Below are 17,783 nucleotides of genomic sequence, written 5' to 3'. Positions count from 1 at the left end.
AAAATACAGGCAACGTATTGCAACTTACAGATCTGCTAAGAAAGGGAAAGCTCCAAGGAGATATATGGTCTCAAAATTGAAAGATAAAGAAACTGCGCAGCTATATGAATCCAGGATGGAGAAGAAATTGGAGGCTAAACAACAAAGCTGGGCAGTGGAAAACATCGAAGGAAAGTGGATTTTATTGAGGGATGCATTGCAGGAAACTGCGGATGAAGTACTAGGAGCGGAAGTAAAGACTGAAAGGCTAGGATGGTTTGATGATGATTGCAGAAGAGCAATTGAGGAGAGAAATGAAGCAAGGAAGAAAATGTTTAGCAGGAAAACAAGAACATACGTAGAAGAATTTAGGAAGAAGAGGAAAGAGGCAGACAGAATTTGTAGGAGAAAGAAGAGAGAGGCAGAGAGGAAATGGATTACAGATCTGAAGGAACAATATGATATGCAAGAAGTACGGAAGTTCTATGGGAAAATAAAGGACGTACAGAAAGGTTTTCAACCACATGCTGTATTCTGCTGTAGAGATAAAGAAGGAAACATGATTGGGGGAAGAGACCGGATTCTTGACCGATAGGCGGAATACTTTAGTGAACTGTTGAATGTGGCTGCAGAGACGGTGAGATTGGAAGAAGAGGATGGGCAGCCTTGGCAGGATCCTAGCCTAGATTTAAAACCAGTGCCTGTACCATCTACAGAAGAAGTGAGGACGGCAATTAAGTACTTGAAGGATAATAAGGCTCCAGGAAGTGACAACATTTCAGCTGAGATGATTAAATACGGGGGTGAACAGTTGACGCAACTTGTTCAGCAACTACCGGTATTTGTGGAAGTTTGGGAGACAGAACAAATGCCAGAGAATTGGAGCTTAGCGATTATTTGCCCAATTCATAAGAAGAAAGATAAAGCAAATTGTGAAAATTATAGAGGTATATCTTTGCTTAGTGTGGTTTATAAGGTCTTAGCCAAAGTTTTGTCTATGAGACTCACTCCACTGGTTGAGCAGATACTAGGAGAGTACCAAAGTGGCTTTTGACAGGGTAGATCAACAACAGATCACATCTTCACTGTCAGGCAAATAATGGAGAAATGCTATGAATATAATGTGGATGTGCATCAGCTGTTTGTGGATTTTTGGCAGGCTTATGATAGTGTGAAAAGGAGGAAACTGTATCAAACAATGATGGACATGGAGTTCCCAACTAAATTGATAAGACTGATACAAATGACCGTAACAGGTACCAAGTGCATGGTTAAAATAGAAGGAAATCTTACTAAAGAGTTTGAAGTAAACCAAGGTTTGCAGCAAGGGGATGTGCTATCTATTCTGCTCTTCAATGTGGTTTTGGAGCGTGTGATGAGAAAGGTGGAGGTCAGTAATCCAGGTGGTACGCTGTTCAACCGTGTAACACAGAATCTGGCTTATGCTGATGTTGATATGCTGTCTAGAAGATTGAAAGACCTAGAGGAAGGACTGGATGGATTAGAAAAGGAAGGAGGAGAAATGGGCCTAAGAGTGAATAATGCCATAACTCATTACCTGTTTGCATCTAGGAGGACCATAGTTAGGGAAGACAAGTGCATAAAATTAAATGGGATTAACTACGAGAGATGTGAAAAGTTTAAGTATTTAGGAGTGCTGGTGACAAAAGATAATGACATGAAAGAGGAAATAAAAGCGAGGATTGTTGCAGGCAATAGGGCTTACTTAGCTTTACTGAAAGTGTTTAGATCATGCAGCCTTGGTAGAAGATTAAAGTTGACAGTCTATCGAACAGTATTACGACCAGTGGTAACTTATGGCTCTGAAACATGGACAATGACCAAAGTAGATGAAGAATTGTTGAACAGATGGGAAAGAAATACTGAGAAAGATTTCTGGCCCAGTGAAGCAAGGGGAGTTGTGGAGAATAAGGAGAAACACGGAACTGGAAGAACTCTATGGACATCCAAGTATTGTAACCGAAATAAAAAGCAACAGATTAAGGTGGTTGGGACATGTGGAGAGAATGGCAGATAATAGGGCTGTCAAGAAGATCTATAAAGGAAATCCAGGTGGTAGAAGATGGAAAGGAAGACCCCGGAAAAGATGGCTGGATGATGTGGAGGAGGATTTAAGAAAGATGGGAATAAGAAGATGGAGGAGGCGTGCAGAAGATCGTGAAGATTGGGCTACAATAGTCAGAGAGGCCGAGGCCCTACAAGGGCTGTAGCGCCGAGAAGTAAGTAAGTAAGTAAGTAAGTAAGTAAGTAAGTAAGTAGATTTCCTATCTGTTGTTTTCCTAGCCTTTTCTTAAATGTGTGCCCATTGTATTTTCTGATCTGTTCTAAAATGGCGTCACAGTGGAGGTATAGCCCACACAAGTCAGAATTATATAAAGTGAACTATAATTTAAAAGTTCACAGGAGGCCAAGATCGAGTAAAGAGTGCACAATTTCAAAGGCCGTGAGTAGAGAACATAAAAATATCAAGTCAACTGTTTGAAAAGAAACAAGAAAATATTAATATATTATTACAAACTAAATTGCCGAGATACTGGACGGACACGGAAGATTTCAGCTGTGTGAGAAGAGAAAGATATTAGCCAATTTAGAGCAGAGTACTAAAAAATTACTTGTCTTAAGAAGAAGATACGGCATAATACAAAATATTCAGTGCAGAAAAAAAGAATTGCGGTGTGGATTTAAATTAAATACGCTCATCAACTGGTCAGACAAGGATCGCAAAGACACGTCAAAGCTTATTTGAGGATAGAGATCAGAGGACGGAAAATAGCCAAGAATTATTACCAAGAAAGCAGAATTACGAGATTCTTATACCTTAAAGAACAAAATTATTATATAAAATTCTATACAAAAATTAAGGCAAAGATAAGACTGGAAATACACTGAACCCAGTGTTAAACATTTTGGAAATCGTCAGCTCAATAAGCAAATATAAGAGTATTGACAAGATATTTGATCTTCAGGAAGCATTAAAATGAACTCTTACTTGTCGGGATTATTTTATGTTGACACTAGCGCAAAAGAGAGGGTAATCATGACTTGCTAAAATTGTACTAGACGACCTGGAGGTGAATATGTAACCGCCCAGCCAACCAACCTGATGAAGGAGAGGACTCCAGTTGATCCATAGTTTCCAGCCGGCCAAGGACTACAGCTGTAGCGCAGAGAGCTACAAAGTCGTCATAGCCAGAGAATGACAAGCTAACTTTACTAAATTATAGTTCTTAATTAAGTTAGAATGTAGTAACCTCATGAAATTTATAGTAATGGTGAAGTATTTAAGATATCACGTGACTCAATGAAGTGCAATGATTGAATTAAGTATTACAAGGTTAAGTTGTGATAAAATCGATATATCTCGAAGAAGTGATTAGACATAGATTGAGTGTATTATGATAGCTGAGGAATTTATGATTTCACACAGCAAAATGAGAGTATAAAATGGATTTCTTAAATGGGTTTGGAAGCCGAACATGCTTATTAATCGTCATAATGAAATGATATAGAAAGGAAGTGTAGATTGTAAGAGTTATTCTTTGTCGATGTATGTCATGAAAAGGTATTACTAGATGTTAAATATTATTCTGTGAGATGAATTATGATCCAGTGAAGTGAATATAGATTCAATGAAGTTTAATACATTGTGGGAATTGTGTTATATGTGAAGAGGTTATGATATGAAGGAAAATGTTTATGTTGAGATATATATAATTGAACTGAGCGATGTGTAGAAGTTAATGGAGTAATGAAAAGGAATTGAAATGAAGTGTTATGAAAATAGATGCAGCAGAGACATAATGATGGATGCTGAATATAAATATTCATCTCCTGGATCAATTATAGGAAGCAAGTACATGGAATGATTAATACTTCGTGGGAATATCGTAAGACACGGTAGGCATTGCTAACTCTCACTTAGTTTACAAAAGGAGTATATCTATTACCCCACCTATTCAATACAATTAATACCATGTTATGTGGTTAAATAAACACAGAAATTCTAAATTATAAGGGGACACGTTTCGCCCTTCCTTTATTGGGCATCATCAGCCTTGTTTTATCTTAAAACAAACATTATTTAGAGGAAATTACCATAACATTTATAACTGATAAAAATTGAACTGTGATTTCTTAAGGTTAAAAAACACTAAGGAATAGTAGTTACAAAATATGATGTTGAGACATGACATATACAACACATGTTAAAATCATTGTAAACAATTTTAAAATCTTTGTCCAAAAGAAAATTTATGTCATATAAAATTCTAAAAACAACTCTTGTCTGGCACTGAAGTGGATCTTCTTTTTAAGAAAATTCGAGCCTATGTTAGCTTGAAGCAATTGTCAATACAAGTCTTCAATAGACTAGATTGGATAAACGTTGAGGTTGGATTTTGTTTATTTTGCGAACAGGAGCTAAAGAATATTGGCCAGAAGAAAAGGCTAATGTTTTAAATTCTTCTTCTTCTTCTTCTTCTTCTTGCTACTTGCTTTAGTTCGCACCGAGACAGATAGGTCTTATGGCGACGATGGGACAGGGAAGGGCTAGGAGTGGGAAGGAAGCGGCCGTGGCCTTAGTTAAGGTACAGCCCCAGCATTTGCCTGGTGTGAAAGTGGGAAACCACGGAAAACCATTTAAAGGGCTGCCGACAGTGGAGTTCGAACCTACTATCTCCCGAATACTGCATACTGTATTAAAATAACACTTGTATGTTTTCATATTCATCCACCTATTCAATACAATACAATTTAAAAAAATTAAGACATTGTCCTTATTAAAACTGTTGACATGAAATTAGTATATTAGATCGTACATGTTTCGCCCATCAATAGTGGGCATCATCAGCCATATTTTCCACCTCAGAATAGATCAGGTACTTGATTGGAAATAATCTATGAATGCTGTTAAAAACTATGTCGTATAAAATATACTGGAGATTGTTAAACAACTATTACAATATAAAATGTAGTATGCTGTTATTTGACAATATTATTTATAATAATGGAGTCTAAAACATGGCAGTTGTTTAAGGATTATGACCTAATAAAAGATATCACAATGAAGATAAAAATCAGAAAATACATTCCATTTAGTTGTCAAATGGCACACTGTTAAAAATTTTTTTTTTTTAAATGGAAAGTTAAGCAATGATAATGGTCGTTGGTTCTTGCAGTTAATAAATGTTGATTTTCATTTATTTGCTTATAGATTTTGAAGAGTTGTTTTTATGGCCTGGTTCCTTTAGAGATGATATTAGTTGGAAATGTTGGTGCCATTAGGCTATATTGAAATCTTTGTAGGCATCATTAGACCATCTTCTATGATGTGGTAAGAGTTTGTGATGTTGCTGTTGAGCGTGTTGAGCTAAGCGTGTTAGTTGGAAGGGAACGTTGTTGTCATTCGGTGATTAGCCAAAGGTATGACGAGTTCTGGTAATTAAAGAGATAATTTGAAAATTTGAAAATTTAATGAATTACCATAATTGGAATTAAGAGGCCGAATAGTGGAGGTTAAATTTGGAGTGTTGACACTTATCCCTTTGACTGCTGAGATATTAGTTTACGTTGAGAGTTTTAGAGTAACTGGCAGTCGCCGAGCTCTTAGTACGTGTGTTGTATTTGTGAAGTCTTGGTGGAGGGGGCTGAGCTTGAGAAGGCGTCGCTGAGGGCCCATTCGCTGCGCGTGAGGAGGAGTTGTCGGCAGTGGAAGAAGGGGAGGGGGGTGGGGGTGTGTGTGTGTTGGATTGGTGGGTGTGTTTACTGATTTGGTGTTAAATATTTTGTAAAAATTATTCAGAAGGAATGGTTTTTGTAATAGAATTGAAATCTGTTCATAAAGAGGACTTTTGTTATCTATTACGTCATTTAAGCTCTTGTCTTTGTTAAACTGTTGATTTAAGAAGATGTATAAGTTTTCGTATTCTGTCATGAGCTTACCTTTTTCGATTCTTTTTAAAATTTGTAAATCCTGATCTATTGTAGTGAATTTGTGACCTGTTTCTTTCATGTGGTTACTCATCGCAGAGAATTTATTATGTTTTTGGGCGTTGCTTGAATATTTATTATTGGTTGAATTGACTGAGTTGTGATTAAAAAATAAATTTCAATTTGTATTCTGCGTTGTGTAAGCGATTTTTACCTCATGTTTTCTTAAGGGATTCGTATGTGAGGCAGACTGGGTGTAATCCTACTGTTATATACTGTTATATACTGTTATATATTCAGAACATGTTAACGCTTTAAAATACAATAGAGACTCTGCAGTAGGACAGCATATACATGATTCTAAACATAATTTCACCAACATAGAACAGGACATACAAATACTTGAAATAATAAACAAAGGCCCCCTACTTAACACAACAGAAATTTGTTACATTAATCTTGACCCGTATTTTAATCCTAATTTCAATTTGAACGTCATTTCAGAGAAACCAAATATTCTTTTCAATTTTCTTATCTTCATTTTAAAAGTGTTAAATCTTCAAACTTGAATTCTATTAACCACGCCTTGCATAGTACCCATTCATGTCTTTTACCCCAATTACCTCATCCACCTGCCCCGCCTTAAATTCGCTCCACTTTCCTCCTTTCCCTCTTCCCCACCTTCTCCTTCCCCTCTCCCTTTCTCCTCTTTCCCTTTCCACTCTCTTACGTACACATTTCCAAATTCAACCCCTCACTGTATCACACTGTGCAATGTGAGTTATATATTATATTTTTCTCAATCAATTCATTGCCTTTAAAATCTATCGCTCACCTAAATTGGCTTTTATTACTCTCATTATGTCTTTCTATTTCCACGTCGAATTGGGAATTAAAATCAACCATGGTTCAGAACAGTATGATCTTCAAACTTATCTCTTCGCCACCTCAAGAACTACTCGAGCATTTATCTTAAAACATACCTTCGCTTGTCAACTGTGATTCTCAATTGTTCTAATACTGGACTCAGTTTTACTTTATTTCTCTTCACAAGGGTCTCTAATTTCAACAAGACAACTAGCTATTTGCATCTTAATATATCATACATACGATTATAAGATTTAACATTGAACTATTTATTTATCTTCACATTAAGATTTTAAAGACTTTTAAAACCTAGTGCTTTATACTCAAGTGTTATATAGCTCCACACAAATTTTCATCTTGAAAAAATCTTTATATCTTGTACGTTACTTGTTATTCATTTGTGCATTGCTTTTATCTTGTACCTTTTGAATGATCAGCTGATGATGACCCAGATCTGGGGTAGAAACCGGTACCATTTGTGATCGACTTGCGATGTAACCTCGCATTATTGTATTGAATAGATGGAACCATAATATATTATTAATTTAATTGTAATCTCAGTTCAATATGGACCAAAATGAAATTCTTATCTTCCAATTCTTTTGTCGGAAATCACCCAGAACAAATCAAACTGCTTTTCTTTGGATTTTTTCCAGTTCTTGAATCAATTAATCCTGGTGAGGGTCCCATATACTGGAACCATACTCTACTTTGGGTCTTACCAGAGACTTATATGCCCTCCCCTTTACATCCTTACTACAACCCCTAAATACACTCATAATCATGTGCAGAGATCTGTACCCTTTACTTACAATCCCATTTATGTGATTACCCCAATGAAGATCTTTCCTTATATTAACACCTAGGTACTTACAATGATCCTCAAAGGGATCTTTCACCCCATCAATGCAGTAATTAAAACTGAGAGGACATAACCTATTTGTGAAACTCACAACCTGAATTTTAACCCCATTTATCATCATACCATTGTCTGCTGTCCCTCTCACAACATTATTGAGGTCATTTTGCAGTCTCTCACAATCTTGTAACTTATTTATTACTCTATACAGAATAAATAACATCATCCGCAAAAAGCCTTATCTCTGATTCCACTTCTTGACTCCTATCATTTATGTACATGTAAGAAAACATAAAGGTCCAACAACACTGCCTTGAGGAATTCCTGTCTTAATTATTACAGGGTCAGATACAGCTTTGCCTACACTAATTCTCTGAGATCAGTTTTCTAGAAATATAGCCACCCATTCAGTCACTCTTTTGTCTAGTCCAATTGCACTCATTTTTGCCAGTAGTCTCCCATGATCTACCCTATCGAATGACTTAGATAGGTCATTGCGATACAGTCCAATTGACCTCCTGAATACAAGATATCTGCTATATCTTGCTAGAATCCTACAAGTTGAGTTTCAGTGCAATAATCTTTCCTAAACCTGAACTGCCTTCTATCGAACCAGTTATTAATTTCACAAACATGTCTAATATAATCAGAAAGAATGCCTTCCCAAAGCTTACATGCAATGTATGTCAAACTGACTGGCCAGCAATTTTCAGATTTACTTCTTATATGGTACTATATCCCAACCCATTGTCTTTAGTATATCCCCCGAAATCTTACCAATTCCAGCTGCTTTTCTGGTTTTCAACCTTTGTATCTTATTGTAAATATCATTGTTATCATACAGTAGGTAAATATGAATGCTTCTTTAGTATTAGCCATCTCCCCTATGTGGACATTATCCTTGTAACCAACAATCTTCACATACTGCTGACTGAATTCATCTGCATTTTGAAGATCCTGTATACACACTCTCCTTGTTCATCAATGACTCCTGGAACGTCCTTCTTGGAACCTGTTTCTGCATTAAAGTACCTATTACATACCCTTCCATTTTTCACTAAAATTTGTATGACTGCCAATTATGCTTGTCATCATGTATCCTTAGCTGACTTCTTTGCTAGATTCAATCTCCTAGTAAGTACCTCCAATTTTTCCTGATTTTGACAACCATTTCTAACTCTATTTCTTTCCAACCTGCACCTGCTTCTTAGTCTCTCTGCTTCTCTGTTATAATATAGTGGGGTTTTTACCATTCATTACCATCTTTAAAGATACAAACCTGTTTTCACATTCCTCAAAGGGGCGAGTTGGCCGTGCGGTTAGGGCCGCGCAGCTGTGAGCTTGCATCTGGGAGATAGTGGGTTCGAATCCCACTGTCGGCAGCTCTGAAGATGGTTTTCCGTGGTTTCCCATTTTCACTCCAGGCAAATGCTGGGGACTGGACCTTAATTAAGGCCACGGCCATTTCCTTTCCACTCCTAGGCCTTTCCTATCACATCATCGCCATAAGATCTATCTGTGTCGGTGCGACGCAAGAAAGAACATTCCTGAACGATGTTATATGTAATATAGATGAACGTAAAATATTTGTCCAAATTGGCACACTGGGACGAAACGCTGGCAACCAAGAATGAGTTAGCTGGATTTATTATTATTATTTTTTTTTTTACAATCTGCTTAATGTTGCACCGACACAGATAGGTCTTACGGTGATGACGGGGAAAGGAAAGGGCTAGGAGTGGTAAGGAAGCAGTCATGGCCTCAATTAAGGTACAGCTGCAGCATTTGCCTGATGTGAAAATGGGAAACCACCTTCAGGGCTGCTGACAGTGGAGTTTGAACCCAATATCTCCCGAACAGGTGGAAAATGTATAATGTCCAATAACAGACCATTTATATTTGAATTATGTGATATATTTCAAGCTGTCAGTGGAAAGATGGCATGGAATAACAATAGTAGATGAATAAGCTTAAGCGGAGCTTTTGAACGTAGGAAAGAGAATAATATGAAGATAAAATTGGAATTCAATAGGACAAATTGGGGTAGATACACCCATTTATAGGACGAGGAGTAAGGGGTTGAAATGAATCATCAAGGGAAATGTTTGATAAACTTGCAAGTTCTTTGAGAATGTTTAAGAAAAAGCTAGGTAAACAATTGATTTGGAATCTGCCACCTGGGCAACAGACCTAAGTGCAGATCATTGATGACAGATTGATTGATTGATTGATTGATTGACTGACTGAAATCAACATATAACTCTCAATTGGAATTTCTATAGCTAACAGAAATGAAGTTGTTGCACATTATCTGCCCATCTGCAGTCTAAAGATAGAAATGATCCAAAATCAGCTTAAAAATAATACTAAAAAGACTGATCAAAATAAAGGGACAAGCAGGGGGAGCAGTAGAAAGAAGAGACAAGAAGTTCTCTTGATATAGCCTAAATTGTCAAAATATTTGCTTTTCATTAGCATTCCTGAAGAGAAGGAAAATATGTAATTAATAATTTCAATTCTGGCTCTACCGGTACTGATTGCAGCTAAACAATGGCAGATGGATGTCTGGCCATTCATCATATTAGAGACACAAATAAATCATGATTTAATAATGTCCTTGTAACTGCAGTACATTTCGTATGGAATACATTGTTCTCAAAACAACTTGATTTTATGTTAATTTTTGAAGCGAATAAGATGTACCTAAAATTAAGCTGCAGAGCTAGCTGCAAATTGAGGATTGTGGAGGCATTTTGTTAACTCAAAGGCTCTTCTGAAAGTCATAATAGTCTATAATGAAGATGTGTGTACAAAGATGATTTGTTAGTTATGCTGAAGAATGACAATTGCCATATCAAACCATTTCCAGACATTAATAAATAACTCTCAATTGGAATTTCTATAGCTAACAGAAATGAAGTTGTTGCACATTATCAGATCATACCTGTACCAACAAATGGGTCAAGAACCAAGTCTCCATCCTTAACACAGGCCTGATTTGCCATCAGAAGAGACAGTTGTGGGTCCATGCTTGTATTTCCAATGAATTTTCTTGTCTTAAGAGACAACTTAGTAATCAGATCTCTCTGACCATCTGCAATCTAAAAGTAAAAATGTTCCAAAACCAGCTTAAAATATATATTAAAATGCTAGTAAAAATATAAGGCAACAAAATAAAATAAGCTCAGGTTCAATGGAATACAACACAATTATACAATGACATGCCAAAAGTCATGGGATAGAGGTCTACAATTGTATAGATTCTTCTTTAGCTCGGCCAAGAGCAGGAACTCATTGTCACATTGTTTCCACAAGTGGATGAAACACCTGTGGAGACATTCTGACCCATGCCACTAGGATACATACCGACAACTTCCTGTTCCTCATAGGTGCAGGGTCTTGTGTGTTAATGGACCTCACTAGCACGCTCCATTAATGCTCGACAGGGTTCATACCAGGTGAATGAGGTGGCTATAGCAGTTGTAGAAACTCTCCATATTGCTTCTCAAACCAATTCTGAACTTCAGGACAAATTTGGCTCGATGACACAGTATCCTGCTGGAATATGTCCTCATTATAGCAGAGGCATGTGAAGGGCTGTAAGTGGTCACCAAGCTGTTCAACATAATGACCTGTGGTGGATAGCTGGATTCAGCCCATACCCTGGTCAACACACCCCACGCCCTTATGGAGATACCACCAACCTGTATGGAGTCTTGTTGACAACTAGGGTCCATGGCTTCATGGGGTCTGTGTCATTCATATCTGAACCCTACTGGAACTGGAACAACAACTCATCAGACCAAGCTACAGATTGGCTATCCTCCAGGGTCCAAATAGCAAAATCATGTGCGCAGGTGAGACACTGTGGCTAGTGTCGTGGTATTAAGAGGGGCATTCTGGTAGGTTTTCTGTTCCCATATCATTACATAGCGTATATTCACCTGTTATTGTAATGGGAGTTGAATCATAGCTGAGAAATGATATAATGGATGCAGATTTTTTCTCACAGAAGTGGAGTGTGTATCGTAGAGATAGGATAGGAATGGTAGGAGGGTGAGTATTCATTCTGATGAAAAAAGAATTTGTAAGCTACGAAAAAGTTAAAGATGACAAACATGAAATTCTAGGTGTAAGGCTCATTTCTAAAGATAATAGGCAACTTGATATCTTTGGAGTGTACAGACTGGGAAAGGGTAGCGCTGACACGGATTCAGAATTATTTTATAAGATAATCAGCTATGTGGAAAACGACATGGACAGGAATGTGATTGTAGCGGGAGATCTGAATTTACCAGATCTCAACTGGGAAGGAAATTCGAACGACAGGAAGCATGATCAACAAACGGCAAATAAGTTAATATGGGAAGGACACCTGATTCAGAAAATAATGGAACCAACTAGAGGAAAAAATATCCTGGATGTGGTGCTGGTTAAACCAGATGAACTCTATAGAGATACTGAAGTAATAGATGGTATTAGTGATAATGAACCTGTTTTTGTTGTAGTTAAAAATAGATGTGATAGAAAGGAAAGTCTTAAAAGTAGGACTATTGGGCAGTACCATATGGCTGATAAAGCAGGCATGAGGCAGTTTTTAAAAAGTAACTATGATCGGTGGAAAACAGTAAATTAAAAAAATGTAAACAGACCCTGCGATGGGTTTAAAGCAATTGTTGAGGAATGTGAAAACAGGTTTGTACCTTTAAAGGTAGTAAGGAATGGTAAAGACCCTTGTTATTATAATAGAGAAATAAAGAGACTAAGAAGGAGATGCAGGCTGGAAAGAAATAGAGTTAGAAATGGCTGTGTAAGTAAGGAGAAATTGAAGGAATTTACTAAGAAATTGAATATAGCAAAGAAGGCACCTAAGGACAACATAATGGCAAGCATAATTAGCAGTCACACAAATTTTAGTGAAAAATGGAAGGGTATGTATAGGTATTTTAAGGCAGAAACAGGTTCCAAGATGGACATTCCAGGAATCATTAATGAACAAGGGGACTGTGAATGTGAGGATCTTCAAAAGGCAGAAGTATTCAGTCAGCAGTATGTAAAGATTGTTGGTTACAAGGATAATGGCCAGATAGAGGAAGAGACTAATGCTAAAGAAGTATTAAAATTTATATATGATAACAATGACATTTACAATAAGATACAGAAGTTGAAAACTAGAAAAGCGGCTGAAATTGATAAGATATCTTGGGATATACTAAAGACAATGGGTTGGGATATAGTACCATATCTGAAGTACTTATTTGATTATTATTGTTTGGTTGAAGGAGCTATACCAAATGAATGGAGAGTTGATATAGTAGCCCCTGTGTATAAAGGAAAGGGTGATAGACATAAAACTGAATTTTTTTTTTTTGCAAGTAGCTTTATGTCGCACCGACACAGATAGGTCTTATGGCGACAATGGGAGAGGAAGAGGCTAGGAGTGGGAAGCAAGCGGCCATTGCCTTAATTAAGGTACAGCCCCAGCATTTGCCTGGTGTGAAAATGGGAAACCACGGAAAACCATCTTCAGGGCTGCCGACAGTGGGGTTCGAACCCACTATCTCCCGAATACTGGATACTGACCGCACTTAAGCGACTGCAGCTATCGAGCTCGGTAAAGCTGAAAATTACAGGCCAGGAAGTATGACATGCGTTGCAATTCTTTCTGATTGTATTAGACATGTTGCTATTGATGCTTTTGGGCTTATGCTGTGTCAAGAAAATAAGGTGAAATTTCTTTACGTTTCACAGAGGACTGTGCTCTGTGTTGTCAGAAGAAAATCTTCACTTTACATGAGAAAGGCTTTCTGATGACACATAGCACAGTTCTCTGCAAAACGTAAAGAAATTTCACCTTATTTTCTTGACATGGCATAAGCCCAAAAGCCTATACAGTATCATGTCTATATTAGACATGTTTGCGAAATTAATAACTGGTTTGATAGAAGGCAGTTCGGTTTTAGGAAAGGTTATTCCACTGAAGCTCAACTTATAGGATCCCAGCAAGATATAGCAGATATCCTGGATTCAGGAGGTCAAATGGACTGTATCGCAATTGACCTATCTAAGGCATTTGATAGGGTGGATCATGGGAGACTACTGGCATAAACCAGTGCAGTTGGACTAGATAAAAGAGTGACTGAATAGGTGGCTATATTTCTAGAAAATAGATCTCAGAGAATTAGAGTAGACGAAGCTTCATGTGACCCTGCAATAATTAAGAAGGGAATTCCTCAAGGCAGTATTGTATGTATGTTTAGTCCTCAGCCCGAAGGCTGGTTGGATCCTCAACAGCTCCACCATCAGCTGTCGTAGATGACCTGGGCATCACTGAAGAGGTGTACTAGGGAAATGAGGAGTAAGGTAGTTTCCCCGTTGCTTTCCTCACCGAGCCAGAAGTTGCTACTACATATCAGTCTGCCAAGCCCACTGAAATGCATGCACCAACCGACCCTATGAGTAATATTTTCACACCATTCATAGCAGGGACTGGCTGCAGAAGGAATGGCATTACTAGCATCACTCATACCTCAGTCACTTTCATTTTGTCAAAGCCAAGGATAAAGCTGAGACAGATCAATGAAAATAACAAAATTGCTCTAGCCCATACCAGAAGACATAGTGCACTGTAAACACTACATCTTGCCAGCAAAGGCAGAAGGCAGTATTATTGGACCTTTACGTATTCTTACATATATAAACTAGCAAGATACCCGTGCTTCACTACGGTATTATACTGAAATTTATAATTGAATGCTTATTGTTTTAGATATATAATCCGCCGAAATTCGCGATCTGACTCGTTTTCTGTGAGAATCCGCCAAAATTCGCAATCTGACTTGTTTTCTAATAGATTACGGCAAGTTCCCTCCCATTATTCAATCTTTTTTTCCAGCAATCGATTTCGTACTTCCCGGGCTAGGTCCAGGTATTCCACCCGCTCAGTTGGGTCCCTAAATCTTTGCCATCTTTTCCTATAAGCATTTTTAATATGGATCAAATCCTTCAGTAGATCCGGCGTGGTGTCGTCTTGGGTGCCTTGGCGGTACTGAACACGGGGCCAGACTGCATTCTTAGTCATTACCCATCCAGGACCAGTTTCCAGCGTGGTCCGCACATTTGACGACGGTCCAGAACATTATTATTATTATTATTATTATTATTATTATTAGATGTTCTGGACCCCACAGCAAGATGCAAGACCGCTACTTGGCGGTAAATTACATCTGCTGCCATTGTCATTGTTGACAATGTGACCAGCACCATTGTCGCGCGTAGGCAAGTGTGCGAGATTTCTGGCGATACGAATGACATACTTTCGTGCATTATTGACCTTTATTATAGAGGTGAACAATTTGCCGGTCAAACTCATTCCTATCATTTATTTCAAATGTGTTTAAATTTTTATTTATATGCCAGGAGAATCTACTGTAATCTAAGAACGTTCTCCGAAAGAAAAGATGGTTGTTGAGAACGAACCCAGGAAAGATTAAAAATGAATGGTTTATGATCAGAATAAGTACATCGAAAATCTACAGCCTGTTTCTAGTCATTCGACAGGGTCAGGAATGGAATTAATAAAGCCCCCTCTAGCGGCGACAATAGGAATTGTGCCAGCTGCCGAAGCACTCCTCTGGCACAATGATCGATGAATAACAAATGAAATGAAATACTGGACAGTGTTGCTGGAATGAATGATGACAGGGAAAACCAGAGTATCCGGAGAAAAACCTGTCCCGCCTCTGTTTTGTCCAGCACGAATGTCACATGGAGTGACCGGGATTTGAACCGTGGAACCCAGCAGTGAGAGGCCAGAGTGCTGCCGCCTGTGCAACGGAGGCTCCTTATAAGTACATTATGAACAGTAAAATCAATTGGTCTCACCTCTTTTTACACCCCTCCGCCGTTAAGTTTATTTAAGGAGATTCCAAACACCAATGTTCACGTCTATTACCTTCAGTTTTGAGATATAAGTATCCCCATAAAAATAATACACATTTTTTTCACTTCCTTTCACACTCCTCACCCACCCCCCAAGTGAATTTTCTGGCAAAAATTACTTGTTTCTTTAATAGTAAAGGATTTCTAAATACCAATTATCATGACTCTAACTTGTTCAGTTTTTGATTTATATGTCCTCATGAGAGGAATTCAACTCCTTTTCACTCCCGCCCCCCAAGATGTCCCCACCCCCACCCACACATTTTTCCTTGTTTTTAAAGGAGATCCAAATACCAATTTTCACGTCTGTAACAACTTTAGTTTTTATTAGATGTATGTATTCTCATACAATTAAGTCAATTAATTTTTAAATCCCTTCACCCCCTCCCCCTTCATTGGATTTTCCGACAATACGTGTTTCTTTACTTTTAAAGCAGATTCCAAATATCAAAGTTCACGTCTGTAACATCTTCATTTTCGAGATATCAGTAGCTTAATTAAAAGAATTCAACACCATTTTCAGTCACTTTTAGCCCCCTCCATCCAAGTGGTATTTCTGAAAACTAAAAATACGTGTTTCTTTATTTTTAAAAGAGATAAAAAAATACCATTCTTCACTTCTGTATCTTGTTAAGTTTTTTGAGATATACTGTAGAAATTCATATTTTAAAATTTCACCCTTTTTTAGTTCCCCTTAAGTGGAGTTTCCAAAAACATATCACCTATGTTTCTTTACATTTACAGGAGATTCCAAATACCCAATTTTTATGTCTGTAACATTTTACGCTTCTCAGATATTCTGTAGATATAGTCTTTCAAAAAATTCACCCCAATTCGTCATCACTCCTGTTTAACCGCAATTAATTGGATTTTTCAAAAACAAAAAAATATGTGTGTGTTTATTTTTAAAGGAGATCCCATAACCAAATTTTCAGTTCTGTAATATCTTCAGTTTCTGAGATATATGTATCCTCATTAAAGGCATTCAACCCATTATTCACCCTTTTACACCCCTCCTATTGGGATTTACAGAAAAGAAAAAAATACGTGTTCTTTTATTTTTAAAGGCGATTCTAAATACCAATTTTTCCATCTGTAAAGTTTTAAGTTTTAAGATGTAGACACACTCATTTTAAAAATTCACCTCCCTTTTCACCCCCCATTATTTGGATTTTCCAAAAACAAAAAAATATCTATTTCTTTATTTCTAAAGTAGATCCCAAATACCAATTTTCAGGTCTGTAATATCTTCAGGTTCTGAAATGTAAGTAGCCTCATTAAAGGCATTCAACCCATTTTTCACCCTTTTCCACCCTTCCTATAGGGATTTTCCGAAAACAAAAAAAAATATGTGTTTCTTTATTTTTAAAGGAGATTTTAAATACCAATTTTTACATCTATAAACTTTAAAAGTTTTGTGATATAGATGCACTCATTTTAAAAATTCACCCCCCTTTTCACCCTCCCATTAATTCGATTTTCCAAAAACCAAAAAATACGTGTTTCTTTATTTTTGAAAGAGATCAAAAGTACCAATATTCAGGTTTGTAATATCTTCAGTTTCTGAGATATAAGTACCGGTATCCTGATTAAAGGCATTCAACCCCTTTTTTACCCTTTTTCACCCCTCCTATTGGGATTTTCTTAAACAAAAAAATACGTATTTCCTTATTTTTAAAGAAGATTCTAAATACCAATTTTTACATCTGTAAACTTCTAAAGTTTTGAGATATAGATACACTCATTTTAAAATTTCACCCCCCCTTTCCACCACCTTAGCGACGGAATATACAAAAATCCTCTCTTAGCGAGCACCTAAATCTCAATATGAATGTATCCCCAAAATTTCATTTCGTTATGTCCAGTAGTTTTGGCTCGGCGGTGATGAGTGAGTCGGTCGGTCGGGCGGTCAGGACAAGTAATTTTATATATATATAGATTAACAACATCAACAGACAAACAACTTTGGATTTTACCTCATCATTAACCAAATTAACATAGCAACTGTCGAAGGGACATAACACCACAAGCTCTACTCAACCTCGCAAATTTTCCTTTCGACTCTTAATAAAAGACGACAACCATGCCTACCAGCTAATTATAAAAATAGCTATGTTTCTGACAAGTCCTCGCTCCTAAGTGCTTCAAGAAGTTTGTCGTCTTATTTTTTCATATAAAATTAACAACT

General features: G+C 37.2%; 1 protein-coding gene across 3 annotated transcripts in view; it reads right to left on the bottom strand.

Annotated features, from left to right (window-relative positions):
* Positions 1-17,783, bottom strand: part of LOC136879145 (tRNA (guanine(10)-N2)-methyltransferase homolog) — a 287,770-nt gene that overhangs the window by 103,815 nt on the left and 166,172 nt on the right. For all 3 annotated transcript variants that reach the window (XM_067152901.2, XM_067152909.2, XM_067152917.2), the window contains one exon: positions 10,599-10,755. In XM_067152901.2, the coding sequence (XP_067009002.2) occupies positions 10,599-10,755 (157 nt within the window). The remainder of the gene's footprint in view (positions 1-10,598; positions 10,756-17,783) is intronic.

The sequence above is a fragment of the Anabrus simplex genome, chromosome 1 (assembly GCF_040414725.1).
Source record: "Anabrus simplex isolate iqAnaSimp1 chromosome 1, ASM4041472v1, whole genome shotgun sequence".
NCBI classification, from domain to species: domain Eukaryota; kingdom Metazoa; phylum Arthropoda; class Insecta; order Orthoptera; family Tettigoniidae; genus Anabrus; species Anabrus simplex.
Note: the sequence above shows the minus strand (reverse complement) of the source record. Positions and strands in the feature narration are given on the sequence as shown.